Source organism: Anoplopoma fimbria, chromosome 7, assembly GCF_027596085.1.
Source record: "Anoplopoma fimbria isolate UVic2021 breed Golden Eagle Sablefish chromosome 7, Afim_UVic_2022, whole genome shotgun sequence".
Classification (NCBI taxonomy): Eukaryota; Metazoa; Chordata; class Actinopteri; order Perciformes; family Anoplopomatidae; genus Anoplopoma; species Anoplopoma fimbria.
In genome coordinates, this window is record NC_072455.1 from 9,153,675 (window position 1) to 9,174,224 (window position 20,550).

Below are 20,550 nucleotides of genomic sequence, written 5' to 3' on the forward strand. Positions count from 1 at the left end.
ACAAGTGAATGTGGGTTATTATCGTACATGGTATCACTACAAACACAGAATCGGCAGCAGAGAGAGAGAGAAAGCACACTGAATACAGCCACAAACCCAGTACAACCTCACAGTGTAAGAGAGATAACAGCTGTTTCCTGCATCCAGCAAAACTGCATTCCTTCCCCGACAAGCAGTTAACGAGTTTGTAAAAAAAAAAAAAAAAAGCCAAATTATGTGGGGTAACAAAATGTCTGACATGGAATGAAAAAAATGGCAAAGGGACTTGGAGATCAAAGGGAGGGGTCGTAAAACAAATTAATATCAACCTCCGACAATACAAAAAGCTGGATTCAGGAAAATGCCAACTGTTGGTCAGAATGACAGCCGGCTGAGGAGGACACAGAGGAGAGGACAGTGATACACACAGACAGACACAGACAGAGACACAGACAGAGACAGAGTGAAAGAGAGAGACACTGTGCTCTGAGGGTTGGAGGGACGAGACGGGATACTTAGGTACTGCACCTTCTTCCTGTTCTGGGCTAATTTCTGGGCCGTCTGCCAGGCATGGAATAAAGCAGACAGGAGAGTAATGGGTTAGAGCAGTGCACAGGAGAGACAGGGACGGGGCGTTCACTGGCTGTCAGATATGTTGCTGCACAGTACACTGTTTTTGTTCACATTGAATAGTTGTCCTCATGTTGTTTGTGTGGTTGGTATGTATTTGTGTGTGATGGACATCACAACTGGCTACACCCCAGCAGCATGGAACATCTATATATTGCGAGCCTTGTGTTAATTTGCCCTGCATGCCCCGTTTATTTAATTCATAAAAAAATGACCTGAGCCTGTGTTTATGGAGCAGCATAGAGCCAATCCTTTTGTATTGACCTCTTCAAAGTAAAACGGCGTATTGTATGTTAAAAACAATTAAAAATAAAAATACGATGTCGGATGAGGGGGGTTATATTTAAAGAATAAAAGATAAAATATTAAAGTCGTAAATGTACGAGAAAAAAACGTACATATTCTTTGATATTAAAGAGGCGATTTTTTGAACAAAGATGGTCTCATTCATTTGACACTAAAAGAGAAAACACACAACAGAGTTAAAGCTGAATTTGACAGCATTATTATTATTTTATTCAAATGTATATTTATTGTGAATTATTTTGATAATCATGTAGTGAAAATCTGATATTATGACAGCCTTACTATGTATAAATATATATAAATCATATTTTTTGCATACAACCTGCATATAGCAGCACAGGTTAGCAAGTTACCTATATGATAGTAAGCCTTTAAACATAAAGCCTACAAATAAAATGTTGTTTGTTTAATTTTGAGTTTTAATGCTCTTCAAATGGAACAAACCAAAAATGAAAAACACCCTAAAACACCTCAAACAGCCACATCACACTCTGTATAGAGACAGGCTTATTAGCTACAGGGCAGAGCCCCCCCCCACCCTCTGAATGTCCCACAGGTGAAACCAGGGGAGTTCATCTGTCCTGACCACCATCTGGCTGTTGAATACTTCCTGCCATCACTCGATCACACCGCTGTCAGTGTTCATTCTCATCCCAGTGTTCATGCTCAATCTGCATGCTCTCATGGTACAGCAGGAGCCTTTGGATATGTCACCATTTAAGGTAGTATAAAGACATTTGTATTAGCCTTCCTCTACCAGCAGGTGTCTCTGTTGTATTTGGCTCCAGGAGAGACTGAAAAGCTGATTCTCAGTACTTTCTGTACAGAACTACATCAGCTGTTCAATTCTCTTAGTGTGAAAAGCTTCAGGCTCCTGGGACTGGCTGCACAAAGACGGACCAGAACGATGGCTCACGTCGGTCAGACTTCACACAGATGTTTAATCTAGTTGCTGGATGTCTCAGGGAGGACTCATTCACTGTGTATGCCGTGTATATTAATATTCTTTTTGGAGTCAGAGCATGGCCCTCCCAGCACACACTTCAACCTGATCGACTCTGCTCACTCAAGCAGAAAACCTGTGCCTTTGGAAAGAATTTCAGAATGTCAAGGTCATCTTACTTGGGCATTTTAGTTATCAGTGTTAAATCATAATTTAAAACGAAACAGTATTTTGGTTTGGTAGATTAAGACATGTGAGGACGAGATTGAAGTGTAAGAGATGAGGATGAATTATTTCATAGGCTGTTTTGGACTGTGTAACTGCTTAGAAATGTCCTTCCCCCTTCTACCTCTAAACAAAACCTTTGCTCCTATTTGTATAACACCATCATCAATAAATGATGATGGAGAATTGTAGTTTTCTGGCAGTTGTAGTATTAGGTATTAGGCAGGGGTTAAAACCAAACTACAGAAAACAGCGACATTTGGTGGCCTTTATGTTTATAACAAAATGATATAGGTTACCAAGTGATCTAAGCTATAAATGCAAAGGTATGATGCCAGAATAAATACATATCTAAATTATAATAATAGACTGTAAGTAAAAAAACAAAACAGTGTTTACAGTTTTACAGAGTGTAAAGTAACTATTACAAATAAATAGACTGTAACAAAATATATAATACAAAAAAAGATTTGCTCCATCACAACCATCTTCAATCTCAACCTTCATTTTGAATTAAATACAAATCTGTAGAATTTCTTGACTGCATCTTGCATGATTTTTATTCTATCACAGTACTAAATATCTGTCCAAAGACACACTCATTTGCCGGGAGCAGAGCGTGCGGCGCCTCCGGGAGACGCACCTTCAGTTAGCGGTTAGCTGTACCAACTCAAAATTCATCCAGCGCAAACCCCAGCGCTAGGGATCTGATCCTGGGGGACTGCCCCACTCCCCACCGGGGTGTGCTGGATTACACTCAAAACTAGCCCATTGTGAGCCTCGGTGATTGGGTTTACGCTGTCTGAATCCATGAATACATGAAGGTCTGTCTCCCAGAGCCGCCACCTGCTCTCCTCCCAGCCAATAGTCCACCGGTGAGGCGGATGACGAAACTAAAATACGAGTCGCTTTCTAATTTAATGCAATAAACAAACTATCAAAACGTACACAGACTCTGTACCTTCAATGAGACTGACAAGCCCCGGGGCAGCATTACTTCTTCGTCCTCTCATGTTGGACTGAGGACAGACTGGAGGACAGCGACTCACTACCGTCTCTCAAGGTTCAAGTAGCATAACAAGACAGGACAGGCCGGGGCTAGCTGGTTAGCATGCTCATAGCAATAGCTGTCTCTGCAACACCACACATAGACGTGTTTAACATGATGTCAACACTGTAACCTCTTCATATTCTGTTGAAAATGTGTAATCTAATGAATGTTAACTAAAACTTGTAGATCTTGTGGTAAATTATTCCAAAATAGGGAAGCTAAGAAAGAAAATGCTCTGCTGTCAGGCGAGTTAGTGTGATCTTTGTGTACTTAGTACTTTGTGTACTTGGTACTTTGTGTACAGGTAGGTTGGTGCTATAGTTTTGTGGTAATAAGCAGCTTTCTAGTCCGACCTGAATGAAATTGGCAGCCAGTGACGTGAGGACAGAATCGGTGTTACGTGTTCACATTTGGGATCTGTAACAATTCTGGCCGCGGCATTTTGGACAATCTTTTTTTGCGCTGCGGTGAGGATGGCCTGAGGACAGCCCATTACAACAGACAAGTCTTGAAGAGACAAATGCATGAATGACACATTCTGAGTCTGACTGTGTTAAAAATATGATGGTGGAGATGGAAGAAAGTTATCTTTGTGATCCCAGTGATGTGTTTTTTAAATAAAAGTTATGAGTCAAAAGTGACAGCGAGATGTTTGACAGAATCAGCCTTGATGGCAGAACCATTCTTTCTAACACATTTGGGGATTTTTGGGCCCGATAATCAGTTTTCAGTGTTTTTTACTTTGTTAAGGTGGACAAATTTCTCAAACAGTCAAGATCTAACAGAAGAGTTTCATCAGCATAGAAACGGAAATGAACATGCAGGATGTTGCCAAGTGGGAGCATGTTGTTCTAACAGACAGAATGTGATGATCATAAAAGGAGTTGTTGTGGACAACAACAATTAAAAACAATTTGATTCAGTTGCTGTATTATAATACTAATAACAGTGCAGTGTGTTATGCAATATTGCAGTGATGATGTGGCAAACCCACTGTGGGCTGTAAGGCTCCATAAGGAACATGTCTACTGCACCTTTCAACTACACTGATGTAATGTCAGTCAGCATTTAAAAATGCACATTAACAATATGATAATATTTCTCAAATACTAAAGCTTTGGTATCAATAATTTAAATAAACAAAGGAATTACTTAATTAACCCATGACTAGCAATAACGCCACTCCTGGAAATGGATTAGACTCTGCTGCCATGACCGTTACCATGGAAATGCAGCACTCAGTTTAGTGATAGCCTGTCTATTGAAGAACTACAAGCTGTTATTTAAGCATACTGTACTATAGGTTTTACAGTCACATAACAATACTTTGTTCATAATTAAGTAAGATGGGAAATAATAAAATAATATATATAAATAAAAAAATAAAAAAATCCTAGTGATACAGTATGATGTATTGTGCCTAATTGTTTATCTGTTTGGAACCAAAACCAAAATGCAGCAGTCTGACTGAGCTTGAAGCAGAAGAGAAGGCCTTTGGTTTGTTCAAACGTAGACCATTGTGTGTTAACTGTGCGTTTTCACCTTGATGCGGCTGACGGCCTCCTGCGCCTGCATCATGCGGATGTTCTTGGACGGAGTCTTATCCGACAGCAGCTGGGTGGAGCCCAGGTAGTTGGCTGCGAAGATGATCCCATCGATCAGGTCCTCCGGGTCACACGGGCCTGGGACTGGACGGGAGGAGAGACGTTCAGTGTCACTAGATGACACAATGTTTCCACTCCCACTTTGAGATTAATAAAGTAAGAAGGACTTCATTAATCCCACAGGGGGGAAATCTATTTTCACACTGTGTTGTTGGTGTTCATTACACAGACATGCACACACAGGACCAATAGACATGCAGTAGTGTAGAGATGTTAGAGTGAGGGGGCTGACACATAGTCAGCATTCCAAAACCAAAAAATAAGAATAGATAGCTTTTAGGAGAATAAGATTAATTTTACTATAACACTAAAAATACAGTACAAAGGTTTTTACAGAGGCGATCTGGATATCTCTTTGTATCACTCAATCATCAAGTTTTGGGATATAATGTTGAATAAATCAGGCTATGAATGATATATTAACAAACCCCTCTGTAAAAACCTTCAGAATATAGATATTTAAATTTTGTAAAATGAAAAACACATTTTGAAGACACTGCAGGTGAATAGGGTAACAAATTAAAATATTAGATATCACCATGCAACTTCCCCAGTTGATTACTGACATTAACACGATTATTTATTTTTGTTTTACGAGTTTTATGAAATGTAATGTTTAAATATTGAAATGAGGCATTATCTAAAGCTCACTTTTGTGGAATTTAAGAGAAATGTTTTTGCCCTCACAATGTACGTGTCATTAGAGAGTGGTTAACATGGAACCGTATCTAAAAAGGAGAACATTTCCACTGAGCAGGTTGCTGCTGCTGCAGTTAAAAAACTGTGATATGTTTCTATAGCATCAGGTGTTCTCATGAGAGAAAGCACTGATGTTTATTTGAGGGGGGAAATGGAATCTCTCCATCTTTCCTCACCCACCTCCCTTCTTCTCTCCCCTCTTCCATCTCCATTGGCCGCTCAGTGCCTTGACATTTAGGAGATGCTGACGCAGCCTTTACAACAGGCTTAGATCAGCAGTGCGGTTCAATAAGGGGCGGCTGTGGCGTAGTGGAGTGGCACCTTGCATGGTAGCCTGTCATCAGTGTGTGAATGGGTGAATGATGTGTAATATACTACTGATTGTAAGTCGCTTTGGATAAAAGCGTCTGCTAAATGACTGTAATGTAATGTAATATTACCAGGGAATCGCTGGGGAATCAGCTTCAACACACTAATCACTGACGGTACAGGCCAAACATGTCAAAAGGACAATACACACATACATCCTTAACTTCATTCTGTACAGATGGTGGATTTCTGTACAGAATGAAGTTAAGGATGTATGTATGTGTATTGTCCTTTTGACCTCTCCTTTTCTATAGCTAAAGAATGTGTTGGATTGGAGTAATATAACCTTAAAGTTAAAAGCGCAAACGGGTAGGAAAGGGAAGACACTTCAGGCAAAAACATAGTTGATTTTCATGCACTTGTCAACTTTGAAATTTTAAGCTATTGTGTTCCAAAAAAATTCTTCTCTTAGGCTAGTTGAAAGAAAACATCCAAAATACAGATTTAGGTGTTTATTTGACTACTTTGTCTATTTACTTCTGTAGATTTCTTCTAAATTCACCCAAAGTTACCATTACATAATGCCTCATTTGCATATTTAAACAAAAACATTTCAGAAATCTTGTAATACAAAACATCATTGACTTAAGGAGGTTTCATATTGATATATTTTAATTCATTTTCTAACACTATTCACATTTTTCTGTCTTCAAAATGTACATAATTTTATGAAACATCATTTTAAAGGCTGTTTTCTCTAAATACGTTTTTTCTCAGACTCTGAGCCACAAATCTCCACTTCAGTAGCCCTTACGTACACCAAACTTTACAGTTCCATTTTTAAAAAAATTCTTGGCTGTTGAAAGTATTTGCTGATTTATGGAGTGATACAAAAACATATTTGAAACTCTCTCTGTAAAAACTTTTGACTCTAATATGTCAACAAAATGAAACAACATTTTTGAATCTGTCTTCATCCAATGTTCTAGAAATTTATGAAAATTAGCCTATAAAAAAAGATAATCCCTCATTCGCACATTTAAACATACATTTTCAGAAAACTTGTGATACAAAAAATGATTGTATCAATGTAAGTAATCAACTGGGGAAGTTTCATGGTGAAACCCTTAGTGTCTCCCCCTTAAGCATTTTCCTGTCCTAATCTAAAGTATTTACACAGACACTGTCTTGTTTCAAAGTAAAGGTCTTTTAGTCTAGAGTAAAAAAAAAAAGAAGAAGAATTGTACTTACAGGAAATAATTCTAGCTCTCAGTGTCTCAGTGTCAGTGACAACCATAACACTGATAGGACACTAGTGTTTTACAGAAACTACAATATGTGTCTCCAGAAAAAAACTCTGGCCTTCGAGTATTATAACTATTAAAATTAAGAGGAAACAGGCAGCTGTATCTCCAGGTAAGAAATCACAGCGTGTGAAGTAGGAACTTTATGTATTTATGTTACCCCCATGTTAAGAAGAAATGCAGTTAAACCGCCTTCTTGGATGCCCCTACCGTGGACAAAAAGACAATAAAGTGCCCTCTTGGATGTAGGATGTGGGATTCAGTGCCACATAGGATGCCCTACTTGCTTTACTTTGGTCGCACCTCCATCTGATAACAAACACTTAAAGTTTAAAAGAGTTTCTGACTGACTGGCAGCCATCTCGTCTTCCATTGTCTATTAGGCGCCTTGATATTCTCAGAAACTGCTGCTGACCAGGTTAGTGAGCGTCTGAATCAGTGGGATAAACTATGAAAACTAAATTCCCATTTCTTTTCAGATTACCGTCATGTGCTAATCCCTTTCACCTCAAGCAGCCTCAACCTCCCTCTGCTCCTCCCCTCCTCTGGCTTTCGACGCACTCACCTTCTACATATGTGGGGAAGGACGCAAGGCTTCTCCTGGACTATTCATGAAAAAAAAAAAAAAAAAAAAAAAGAGAGAGAGGAGAGTGACTTATTTCAAACACGACTTCAACTTGATGTGTAAAAGTGAGAATCTGACTAGATTATCTAATGAAGAATGAAAAAGACGCACCTCTTTACTGGAGGGGGAGGACTCGTAGCTGTCCTCCTGTAGCAGATGTCTGCTGGATGACTCTGCTCCTGGAGGGGAGGGCGATTCTGAACCGGGGGACTGCAGCGAGGAAAAAACAGAACACCCCAAAAAACAGTGAAAAAGCTACCGGCGAAAGCGACCAGGTTTATAAACAGGTGGTCTTAAGGGTAGATATTGAATTAAGGACAGACGGCATGACTAAAAAGCTTAAGGTTAAAGAAGTTGTAATTTCAATTTCACAAGTTTTTAGTGAGCGCTTGAGAACAGAATGTCAGAATGATTTGAACTGGGCACAAATGTAATTTAATGGTGCACCAAACTGTGTGGAAGTGTGAAAGACACCTCTTCCAACCCTGTAACAGTTGTATCATTGCAGACGCCCCACACGGCCAACGTCGTCAGTGTTAGCGTCAGATCTCATCTCGCTCAGAGTCTGAACGTGTCAGACAGCGATAATACAAACACTGAGGAAACACATCATAACACATCACCTCTGTGTGGGACAGAGAGCGGCACATTGTCATAATACGGAAACATATGCAGTCTACGGCTCAGATAAACTCCATGTTGTGTCTGTTAGAGTTGGTGGTGACAGTACTCCGTCTAGTCGTATCTCTACATGGAGATAGTTGTGGTCTTATTCGTACCGCTTTTGAGATATCTGTCACTTAGATTTCGATGATCATTTTAAATGATGAATGAAGCGTATGGCTTTACATTGGAGTTATTTAAAAGCCTGTGCGTCTCATACAGACACTTAAGGGAGCCTATGTTACGAGTTGGGAATGAGAACAGGCTGCATTTTAATATGCATGTAATTAATTAAGCAACATAAAAAATGCATTCACCTCAAAAAGAATGACGCATTTCCCTACCCTACATGATAGGGGATTACAGATTTTCAATAAAATTACAGATTTTCAATAATATTACGGATTACTGATTTCAATAATAAAAGTAGCAGTGTGGGTATTGGTTGCTAGCTGTTGAAATGTAGTATGCCCAGATCACTTTTCTTGTGCGTCTCCCTGTAATTTGTTCCACATCATACAGTTCTTACCAGGAAACTGGGTTACATTTTATACTACTGTTTACTTCTCAGCTCAGTTACTTTTCAGATTAAGATCGGAAAAAACATGATTGACATAAAAAAAGCTGTTGGTTTACTATAGAGTAAATAACCCAACAGTATATAAAGTAGTAATTTTGCCGAATTGTGCTTTTACTTAGAACAATTCTGAGTTAACGACTCTTTCTTTTCTCATAGGGAGTTATTATTTGACTGAAGTAAAGGATCTAAATAGTTCTACCACTGTCGTTATCTCATGATGACAGGCTTCTACAGGTACAATTAGTGTATTATTATAAGGTTATTTCTATCAGCTGTGATTGAAAGAGCCAGAAGAGAAGAGACCAAAAATGACGAGATGAAGTAGAGCAAGCGTAATATTGAGGTCAGGATCGCCATTTCTTACGTTGAGATGCCGAGATAAGCCCCTGTATGAATCATCAAAAGAGCTTTCAAATGGGAAGTTTGGTTTTATGAAACGACACTTCGGGCCATTCAGAATCCTCCACACATCACACCACTCATGACACAATTGTTTCCATGACTGCTACGAATATAAAACATTACTTTAACACGCCAATGTAAAGAAACATCACAAACTCTTCAACCTGTCCACACCTCATCTCCATCCCGTTGCTCGGTCTGCTGCTTCTGCTTGGCTTGTTCCTCCTCGAGCTTCTCTACTTGATACATCCAATAGTTTTCCATGGATTTGGGCGAATGCACAAAACCCAACTGAAGCAAACGACAAGAAGCCACAGACGGAACTGGCGTTGAAGACGGTGGCGTGCCGTTTAAAATACAACACCGGTCGTCTAAGAACTGGGAGTCAGCTGCTCGGGTGACACGCTCAGGTATCAGGGTTCATCGTGGAATCAACAGGACGGGTCTAAGCATCTGTCTATGTATCGGCCTGGGTATGCTCGGATGACAGCGGGACGTTGTGTCTATATTCGTCAAACTAATTTACACTGTATGTTGAGGAGGCATTAATCACGAGATGAAGTTTAAAGCAGAAGTGCTGTACGTTACGATCACTGTGATCTAAACAGAGAAACAGCCGATGTCATTCTGTTATTGGATACTCAGTAAATTATTCAACTGGTCTTGCCCTTTACCTTTTTTCTATCTCTCACCCTCACTGAATAAATCATTGGGGAAGGGGGGAGACAACAGGAGGAGGAGAATATCTAATGAATGGGATCTCTATTCAGGCCGAGAACAATGACTGATAAGAAAGAACGTGAGGCGTAGCATACTATCCAAATGACAGGGCAGTTCTACAAAGTACGGAAAGGTTTCTGAGCAGAGGCGGATCTACGGATGGGCCTCCACAGCATGCAGATTCATGACATTTTTTTTAATAATAATCAATGCTTTAATGTTTGTTTTGTCTTTGTGATTAATAAATGGAGTCATTGACTCCATTGGTGATACCATAATGATGAGGCATGGTTTGAAGTCTGCGTCCCACATCATCCCAAAGCTGCTGGATGGGGTGCAGTTCATGAAGCATCTTATCCTCCACAATATTTTGAATGTTTTTTTATGCTTCTGTATGTTGGAGCATTAAGATATCCCTTGAGCAGAATTAAAGTATGGGGCCTACCCAAAACCAAGTAAAGCTGCCCCAGGTGATAGGGAGAAAAAAAGGATAGATTGTGAATAGGGTTGCAAAATATTCATGATGGAAACTATGCACAGGATTTTATCAGAAATATCTGGAATACAATGGAAATATAGGGGTTGCTTACTCCAGCTATGTTTACCATGTGAATAGTAACAAACCTTTTAAAATATCATAAACTGACCCATTAATCTGTCAAATACAGACATACTTATTGCGCTATGTGGTGAGTTAGCTAGCTGGCAAGCTAACTAATTGGGAAAGGGATAGGCCGACAATGTGGGCAGTGTGCAAATTTAGGGTTTGAAGTGAGCAGCTAATTGTTTGACAATAAAGACGGAATTGAAATAGATGAAATAAAGCTTTTAATTTGAATGCTAAATTAAGCTACATCCTACATGGTAACAGCTATCTAGCAAAAACTAGCAGCAGGAGTTAGCAGGTCAGAAACTGTGTATTTTGCTACTCGCCAATGCTAGCCCAGACTTCTCCTAAACTTAAAACGCCGCTCCAGATTTACTTCAATTCATCAAGATTTTTTTCTGTTTTTTGATTATAATTCACCATGGAGGTATGCAAGAAAAACAAGATTTTCTTTCAGAATTCACGGTAACACAAGGGGAGTCATCGATATATAATGATAATTTTTGGGAGTGTAGTATTCCTTCAAAGCCTTAAAAGGGCGGTTTAGGTCGATGATTCAAAAACGCGTCTGAAACACTTCCTACGTGGACACGATCATTGACATTCAACCTAGAGATTATTTGAGCTGTAGCTTGCAAGATGTTGCAATGCGCCGTCATCTGTCCCACAAGGAGGTAATGTGTTGTGATGTTTTGTCTTTAAGCTTCGATTTGTCCATTCTGACAGTCCGACACATTGGCAAGAGATGAGATGAGTTGTGTGACAAATACTGTTGATGGTATACAGTTAGTGTTCCGGTCTTTCTGCCCAATCTTACCAGTGTGATACCACTAGGGAGAAAACATTTTGTTTTGTAATTTGGTTGACTTCACCCTTTAGAATAAGTTAAGAAAACCAATGAATTCATATGCAAACAGTTGACTAACAGAACAGACACGATATCCGATACATGATCAATAATAGCCACAACTGCTCTACTTACATCACATCCCAGTGATGGCTGTAGGTCACACTCTGCAGTGGGGCTCAGGTCCTGCCTCATTACCCAAATAGGTTCCTTGGGCTCATCGGGAGTGTATGGAGATCTCACCGTTCTAGTCTTTACCTCCTCTATTGCCTCCTTAATGTCCTTGATGGCCAGGGATATGGCGTCCCTCTTCTCTTGACTGTTCTTCACTGCTACAAGCTCCTCTGAGGGACTAGCAGCCTGATTCCTGGCCTGCTTCCCTGGGTTGGCAGCTTTGTCAGAGTCGGTTTGGGACTGTTGGGGTATTTCTTCATCCTGCTGAAACTCGTTCTCTTCATCTATGGTGTCCTCCACAGCATGGTGCAGACTCTGAGAGCTCAGGCTTTCTTTGACCTCGGCCACAATGCTGTCGATGTCCTCCTCCTGGTCACAGCTGTCAGCGCGTGGGTACGGGGCAAACTCAGCCTCCTTCTCTGGGCTGTCCGACTCGCCGTCTGAGCGTTCATCGTAGTGGCGCAGACGGGAGCCCACCGCTTCCTGCTGATGGTAGTCCCCGCCTCCTGCCTGGCCTTCGAACAGCTGAAAGCCGGCACGCCTCTGTCTGAGTGACTCGGTGTCCTCAGCCCCGTCTGCAGCAGATGAAACCGATGAGGGAGCATCGCAGATTTCCTCGTAAACGTGCTCAGAGAGGGAGTAAATGTCATATGGCTCGGAGTAAGCTTCGTCCGCAAGGACGCCGTCTAAACTCTCAAAGCTTTGACCAGCGGAGACATCAGCACTTCCCCCGGAGTGGCTGAGGGACTGTGTGTAGACGTAGTTGGAGTAGCCAGCGTTCAGCATCTCTTCTGCTTCTTCCTGTCTCTGTGGGTTTTGGATATCCGGCAGGGGTTCACGTGGCAGGGGTTCACGTGGCAGTGGCGGGGGCTGAGGAGGATAGTTTGGTTGCAGATGGAGGTGTTGCTGTTCAGCTTCGGCACTCTCAATGTACCCCTCTGCCTCCGGCCGTAGCTGGACTCCGTAGTTCCCCGCCTCGTCCTCCGCCTCTGGCTGCCCCTCAGGCTCTAGGGACATCATCACCAGACCATCATCCCCCTCGGCCCGGTCGGTATGGGTGTGGAAGCCGCTCTCGGTGCTCGCTGAGCGGGCTAGCACTGAATCGTCCCTCTCTCGTTCGTCTTCCTGGGCCATCTCTGCGTGATGCTGCTTCTCCTGTTGCTGTGCCAGGTGTTGTGCTCTCTCTGCCTCCCTCTGCTGCCGCTGTCTGTGCCTCTGCTGCTGGGCTCTGAGTCGGGCCTCGCTGTCCCCCTGTCGGCGATAGCGTGTCACCGCAGGTCTGGGAATGGGCTGGGGCTGCTGGGGCTGTGGGGACTGAGCTGGCTGTTGTGGCTCCGCGTCCTGCTCCTCCTGCGGCCTACGCTGCTGGGGTACCCTTGCTCGGCTGCCAGTGCTTCCTCCGGCAGGGGCCTCGAAGCGTCTGTAGCGCTTTTCCTGGTTGCTGTGGTTACGGGACCGACTGTGGTTATTGTGGCGCTGGCGAGGAGGGGCGTCAGCCTCCTCCATAACCTCCTGGCCGAGCTCTGTCTCCTGGGGGTTCATGGCTGTCTGGTTCTGGTTGGTTGAACTGAGTCGGAGAAAGGTTTTAGGAGTCGGTCATCAGCAGGCGCCTCTACGAGGTCAGGGCAAGGGCTGCTGGGAAGAGCACGAAAGTGGCAGAGAGAAAGGGAGACAATGTGAGTAAACAGAATAGGTAAGATCTGAGAGAACAACAGAATCTGACACTAACATTTGTGCTTTCTTGCAAAGTAGGAGTTGCTGGAAGTTTTGTGACGTCACTACCACAGAACTGATTGACAAAATATTGTAGCTGGTGTGCCAACCACTCAAACTATAGCCAGCCATATTTGTATACCATTGACTTTTATCTCATAACTGTCTAAAGACCCATGCCTCTTCTGTGGAGCAGTTCGCACTCTGGCAGCTCAGGATTAAATAAAAGTGGATGGTTCTACACCGCTCATGGATTATGATAGAGTCAGACTTCCATTGAGCACATTGAGTGGCATAGATTGTCTCCTTGCCACTTTGTGTGAAACTCACAAGAAATAAAAAGAATTTGGGATTACTGGGGTTAGAGGCAAGAAAGTTTCAGGTAGAATTAAAAGTCACGACCAAGTCTAAAAGAAAAGAAAATTGCAAAACCAGCGTGAAGAGGATAGAACCTGGTTTCAAGGAAGGAGACTTTTAAACTGCACATTTTTTAGAGTTACACTACCAAAGAAGAAATACTCAAAGACTTAAAGACTCAAAGCCTGGCAAAGAACTAAAGCAATATCAAGAAGAAACTGATATGTTTCCAGACACCATATTCTGCCAAATTGAGGATTAACAGGGAAAACAGATCTTGCCAATCCAGCAACTCAACAGAAGCATCAGAGGAAATGAAACAGAGAAGCAACCCTGTGGATCCGCCGCAAACGACGAACACGAATACTGACTTGAAACACAGATCCAAGCCAAACACTGGAGAAAAACAGAGAGCATGCACAGAAAGAGTCTGACGGAGGGGCAGAGGTTTCTACAAACAGCAAGTATAAATACTATATTCCCAGAAATCAAAGGTGAAAGTTGATCTCTTTTCACACTGTTTTTTTTTCTTATCAAACATTATTAACGGACTAAAACAAAAATACACATATTTCCTCTTACCTGTAGTGCTATTTATTGCCTCTGTATGAAGAGTCATTTTATACTGGATCAATATAGGGGTGACTGAGTGCTGCAGGAATAATGTGTTTATGTTGGCCAACCAGGAAGTTAGCATCGCACTTGTTCCCTTGACAAAAAGCCAATGGAAATGAGTCGATTGGGTTATTGCAGAAAATAAGCTCTGTTCAAATTAACTTTATGATACTAACCTTTTTCAGCAAGACAATCTTCAGAAATGAACAACATTTTTATCACATGACTTCACGTCGCCTCCACGAAGCTAAAGGCAGACTAGTGTTCGGCGCGATGAAGTTTTGTAGTCAGTTAACAACTGACTTTTGGAAGAAAGGTATGAGCTTCTACTGATGTATTTAATGATATAGAACAAAACTTTTCTTAAAATCTCCTTAGCTTGCATTAACCACATACCTTACTTCAGGTATCTAACCATTGAAAATAAAACCGTTGTCTTAGAGATGAGGGAACCGGAATAACGAAATGCTGACTCATTTCTGGGTTAAGGTCTCATTCCTGCAGCACTCTACAATCGGCAAAAGTAATATAATTGACCAAACTGCAAAACATCTGACTCTATCATGTTATCACAGTCCAAAAATAAGAGAGAAAGAAAGTCCATAAGATATTATGTGGAAGACTATTTTCACAGATTGTACCAGCAGAAAGTGGTAACAGAAATGAGGACATGCTCATGCAGAACCATTCTAAAGAGAGCATGCCTGTTGGTGCTGTGGCTGGGTGAACCATCATGGCACTCAGCTAGCCTGCTGCCACCTAATTAAAAGGGAGGGGGAGAGGCAGGACACTGGCCAGAATACATAAGAGCCCAGACAGCGGAGCCTAGAGGTTACATTGTTCATTACACAGAAAATCATTTTAGATTGGATGCGCTGAATGAACCAGTGATGACTCATAATCACATTTTATTGCATCATAACAGTGATTATAATGCATATAAAAAGATTATAAAGTATGACAACGATGGGAATTATGATTCACAATGAACCATGTGAAAAAGAAATGTCAGTGAGTGACCAACAGTTTAGAATGTTTTCTGATTATTGTTATACAGCAATATGAATATTTATGAGTGCTTTTACAGTGCAATAAACGCATTATAAGTATGTTTATAATGCATTAGAACGGTGATTTTTAATGCATTACAAGATAATTATAAAAAATGAAAACTATAAGAATTATAATACACTATGTTCCCCGCAAAAAAAGCAATTCTGAAGTATTATAATACTTGACCTGATAAGTCATCATAACATGCTTTATAAAACACACATAAAACGCAATATAAGTATATTGTTAAATATATCAATCTGACAAAGTGAAGAAACACTTCCTGTTTATTTTTATTTAGACAAAATACCAAGTGCAAGGATGACTAGCTGGGTGCACAGGTGATAGTTAGAAATCCCACAATGTCCCACAACAATACATTTTGTAATATCTTAATACGCTTATACCATTGACTGAAATGCTTAAAACACCGCCATGTTATTGTTGTTGAGTAATATTGATGCAGGATGAACTATTTGTTTTAATATTCTTCTTTATATCCTTTTACTATGAAGCGCTGTATATATTTCAAATAAATTTTCAGTCTCAACCAATAAACCAGTGCTGGGTGCAAAATGCAAAGAACTAGGTCATTTAGGAAAGGGAGCAAGGACAGACAGAGGGTGATTACCACAGAAGCACAGTGAAATAAGTAGTCTGACTATTTACAGCCCAGATTTTGTGATTTTACAAAGAAAATACCATCTGTTTTTCTAATTACTGACGTAGGTCGTCAGTGCTTAGTTTAACGCAACATTGACATTGGAGACTTTGTTGGAAGACTTGCGACAACCCCGTTTCCGACAGCCCCTGAAAGTAGCAGGAGCTCCATGCTGCATGGACGCAGCTCTCCGTCAGCTTGACTTTTATCTTTACTTTTAAACAGTTATATTTTACTAAACAAAGTTTCTACTCACGGGAGGGAAGCGTACATTATCTTCTCTTCTGTCTGTTTTACCCGCTGACTTCCTGCTCTATACTCACCGGACGCTATCTGCCCGAGCAGCCGCCGAAGCAGCCCGGCAGGCCGCGGAGACCCCACCACCACGAGCACCGAGTACGAGTGAACCGGGACCGGGATCGGGACCACGACCAGGACCAGGATCGGGACCGGGACCAGGACCAGGACCAGGATCGGGACCAGGACCAGGACCAGGACCAGTCACTCGTATTTTAAGTCTTCCTCTTACGTTCATGGTTTCATACTTGGACTATGGCCGTGTGTGGGGCCTGCAGACTCGCGTACTCCCAGTTATCGGATGATATCCGCCGCCTGGAGTCTCAATTCCGAAAAAGAGATCATCTGATCGACAGCTTCGTATCCGTAGCGGCTGCCCAGGCAAAGCATATTTCATATATGCAATCCTCCAGTCTTGCTGTCCAGGCAACCCAACCTTCAACCTCCGTAGTGTCTCAGCTGGTCTCGGACTCTGCGGCTACTCTACCCTGGCTGGCCTCACTGCACACCGGCAGTCTACCGCTCCGCCCGGAGGGCCCTGCCGCCGAGGAGTGTAGCCAGTCCTCCGAACTTGAGCTGGGAGCAGATGCAGAGAGCTCCACTGCTGCACTGGACTTGGGCGCCACTTCATCGCTGTCACTGCCAGAGGATCCAGGGATTCGCACTGGAGCCAGGCCCAAGGCCCCGGCCCATAGCTCCACTCCAAAACCAGCCAATCCACAGGCCCAGCCGTCATGGACAGAGGTGGTGCACCGCAGCCGCAAAAAAGATGCAGCTGAGGTTTCTCCGGAACCTCCGTTATCCGTCTCCAACCGCTACACCATCCTGTCAGACAAGTCTCCACCCCACTCGGTCTTCTTTCCGGCTGCTGCTGCTGGCCCACCTGTGGCCAGGACTGTTCACACGACTCGCTGCTCCGCCACCGGGAAGGACCGCCGTAAGATACTGAAGGAGGCTGTGATCAGACGCTCTGGAGGCCTCCTGCGGGCTTCTTCCACTCTTCACCCCTGTTCGCCGGCACCGTCGGAGGTAACTGAACAACCATCATCCTCTACAACCAGTCCTCACCCATCACCTCCACATCCCCTCTTCCCCCCAAATACACTTATCATCGGGGATTCAATAACCAGGAACACCCGCTTCATAAACGCGCTCACTCACTGTGTCCCTGGAGCCACTGTCCCCGTCATCCTGGATAAACAACGGAATCTTCTGCCTTCACATCCGACTTCCATCAAGAGAATTGTAGTTCATGTGGGGACAAATGAGACCGGGAGTCTGAACGCACCAAAGCACATTTTAACCTCCTCTTTGACGTTTTAAATGACTGTGGAAAGACTGTTTTTATATCGGGTCCTATCCCCACTCTTGGTCATGGACCAGAGCGCTTTAGCAGACTCCTCAGTCTCCATACCTGGCTACAATCCACCTGCAGGATCCACAGCATGAGTTTTATTGACAATTTTAACCTGTTCTGGGATCATGCCTCCATGTTTAAAAGAGACGGGATCCATCCCAACAAGAGGGGCAGCCACATGCTTTCGGCCAATCTGCAGCATACGGTGCAGCAGTCGTGACTGCTAACATTCCACACCAACATCCGGCAAACGGATCCCCCGTCTTCCTCTTCCTCACAACCGCAGCACACGGAATCACATAAGAGCTCCCCTAACAGGTGCTTCATCACAGCTACTGCCAACAGGATGGAGACTCTCATTACCACTGTGAAAAGACACTCTGCAGCACGTTCAAAGGCACAACCCTCAGGTGCTAACTACAAGAACATCATTCAAGTCCCCCTGCAACCTTTGCTACCTCATGCTCATGTCAATTTTGGTCTTTTAAACATCAGATCCCTAAATAATAAGTCGTTCTTAGCTCTGGATTTTATTAATTTCAATAATTTAGACTTTTTTTATCATCACAGAGACCTGGTTGTCGCAGGGAGACTGTAGTTCTCTGATTGAAGCAACCCCCCCAAGATTTTACACATTACATTACAGTCATTTAGCAGACGCTTTTATCCAAAGCGACTTACAATCAGTAGTATATTACATATATATCATTCTGATGACAGGGCTACCATGCAAGGTGCCACCATCAGACTCTAACTAACATTCATCATCCAGTCCACACCGATGGCAAGCCTTCGGGAGCAACTTGGGGTTAAGTGTCTTGCCCAAGGACACATCGACTGCCGAAGCCGGGTATCGAACCACCGACCCTCTGATTGGAGAACTACCTTGCTCTCCACTACGCCACAGCCGCCCCACACATCTCCATCAACCCCGGCTGTCAGGCAAGGGAGGGGGGGTTGCTGTTATCTACAGAAACAATTTTAAATGCAATACCATTCTACATAGCTCTTTCACTTCATTTGAACATCTTGGTTTTATAGTGAACTCAAAGGATCCAGTGATCATTTTAATAATCTACAGACCACCCAGGCCGAACAGTGTTTTTATCCAAGAGTTTGCGGAGTTACTTTCCCATGTGACATCAAAGTACGACAAAATTCTTATCTTAGGTGATTTTAACATACATGTCTGCTGCCCTTCACAGACCTTTGTCACAGATTTTATGGATACCCTGGAATCTTTTAATCTCATGCAGGGTATACAGGAGCCTACACACTCAAAGGGTCACACCCTAGACCTGGTCATTTATAGTGGTCTCTGCCCTGACAACTTTGAGACAAAGGATATCTGTGTGTCTGATCACAAATGTGGTTTTACTACATCCTCTAACAGTTACTGACAGCTCACCTGTCCGCCGCCGAGTTTTTAACTCTCTGTCTGCTAGCAAGTTTTCTGAGCTTTTTACTACTGCTTTTTTAACTGCTTTTAATCCTCATCTTCATTTAGAGGACCTGGTATCCTTTTTTTAAAATCACACCTGCCAGAATGTCCTGGACTCTGTTGCCCCCTTGAAAACCAAAAGGTTGAATACAACACCCCAGCCCTGGCTAAACGAGGTCACCAAAGACTTAAAAAGAGACTGCAGGAGTAAGGAACGAAAATGGAAAAAAACAGGCTTACATGTTTTTTATGAAATTTGGAAAGATGCGATGAAGTACTATCAAGTGGCAGTTAAAGAAGCAAGAACGTCCTTCTTCTCTAATTTAATTACAGCAAACCACTCAAATCCAAGACTTTTATTCAAAATAATTGACTCAATGGTCACCCCTTCTCATTTCACTGATGCCTCACAAGAGCTATGTGAGCAATTTTTTAATTTCTTTGCAAACAGAGTACAGGACATTAGGCAACAAATTTGTCCCCCAGACCGTGTTTTACATGTTAGTAGGGATATTCTAAGTTATTTTAGCAGTTTTAATCCTGTATTGCTTTCCTCTTTAGCAGAAACCATATCCCATATGAAATCAACCACGTGCAGCCTTGATTTTATACCAACTAAATTTCTCAAACAGGTTATTGACACAGTCGGGCCCAGTATTTTATTGATTGTTAATAGCTCGTTAGCAACAGGATCTATTCCATCCAGTCTTAAACATGCTGAGGTCCAACCACTTTTAAAGAAACCGAATCTTGATCCCTCGGTTCTTAACAATTTCAGGCCTATTTCTAAACTTCCGTTTTTATCAAAAGTTTTAGAGAAAGTTGTTTCAATCAAACTTCTAGCCTTTATGTGTCTTAGTGATGTGTTTGAGAAGTTTCAGTCAGGTTTTAGAGCTTTACACAGTACAGAAACGGCCCTCCTCAAGGTGTCCAATGACCTCCTTTTAGCAGCTGACAGGGGGGAGAGCTCGATTTTAATCCTTTTGGACCTAAGTGCAGCCTTTGACACGGTAGACCATGCCATTTTAATCAACCGTCTTAAGAACTGGGTTGGCATCAAGGACTCTGCACTTAGTTGGTTTTATTCTTACCTCACTGACAGAACCCACTCGGTCACCATAGCTAATTACTCATCTTCTACTTCTAACATTACCTGTGGTGTTCCGCAAGGTTCTATTTTAGGTCAAATCATCAAACGTCATAATGTCTCTTTTCATTGTTATGCAGACGACACACAGATATACCTTCCACTGAAACCCGACGACCCAAGAAGCCTAGCTGCTATTATGGAATGTCTTAAGGATATCAACTGTTGGATGGCTCAAAAC

At 42.4% G+C, this 20,550-nt stretch overlaps 1 protein-coding gene across 1 annotated transcript in view; it reads right to left on the reverse strand.

The window, feature by feature from the left end:
* Positions 1-20,550, reverse strand: part of apba1a (amyloid beta (A4) precursor protein-binding, family A, member 1a) — a 48,556-nt gene that overhangs the window by 5,668 nt on the left and 22,338 nt on the right. The window contains exons 3-7 of the mRNA XM_054601664.1: positions 11,690-13,363; positions 7,847-7,945; positions 7,676-7,715; positions 4,677-4,822; positions 508-540 (exon numbers count right to left, since the gene is read on the reverse strand). Coding sequence (XP_054457639.1) covers positions 508-540; positions 4,677-4,822; positions 7,676-7,715; positions 7,847-7,945; positions 11,690-13,270 — 1,899 coding nt within the window. The 5' untranslated portion in view covers positions 13,271-13,363. The remainder of the gene's footprint in view (positions 1-507; positions 541-4,676; positions 4,823-7,675; positions 7,716-7,846; positions 7,946-11,689; positions 13,364-20,550) is intronic.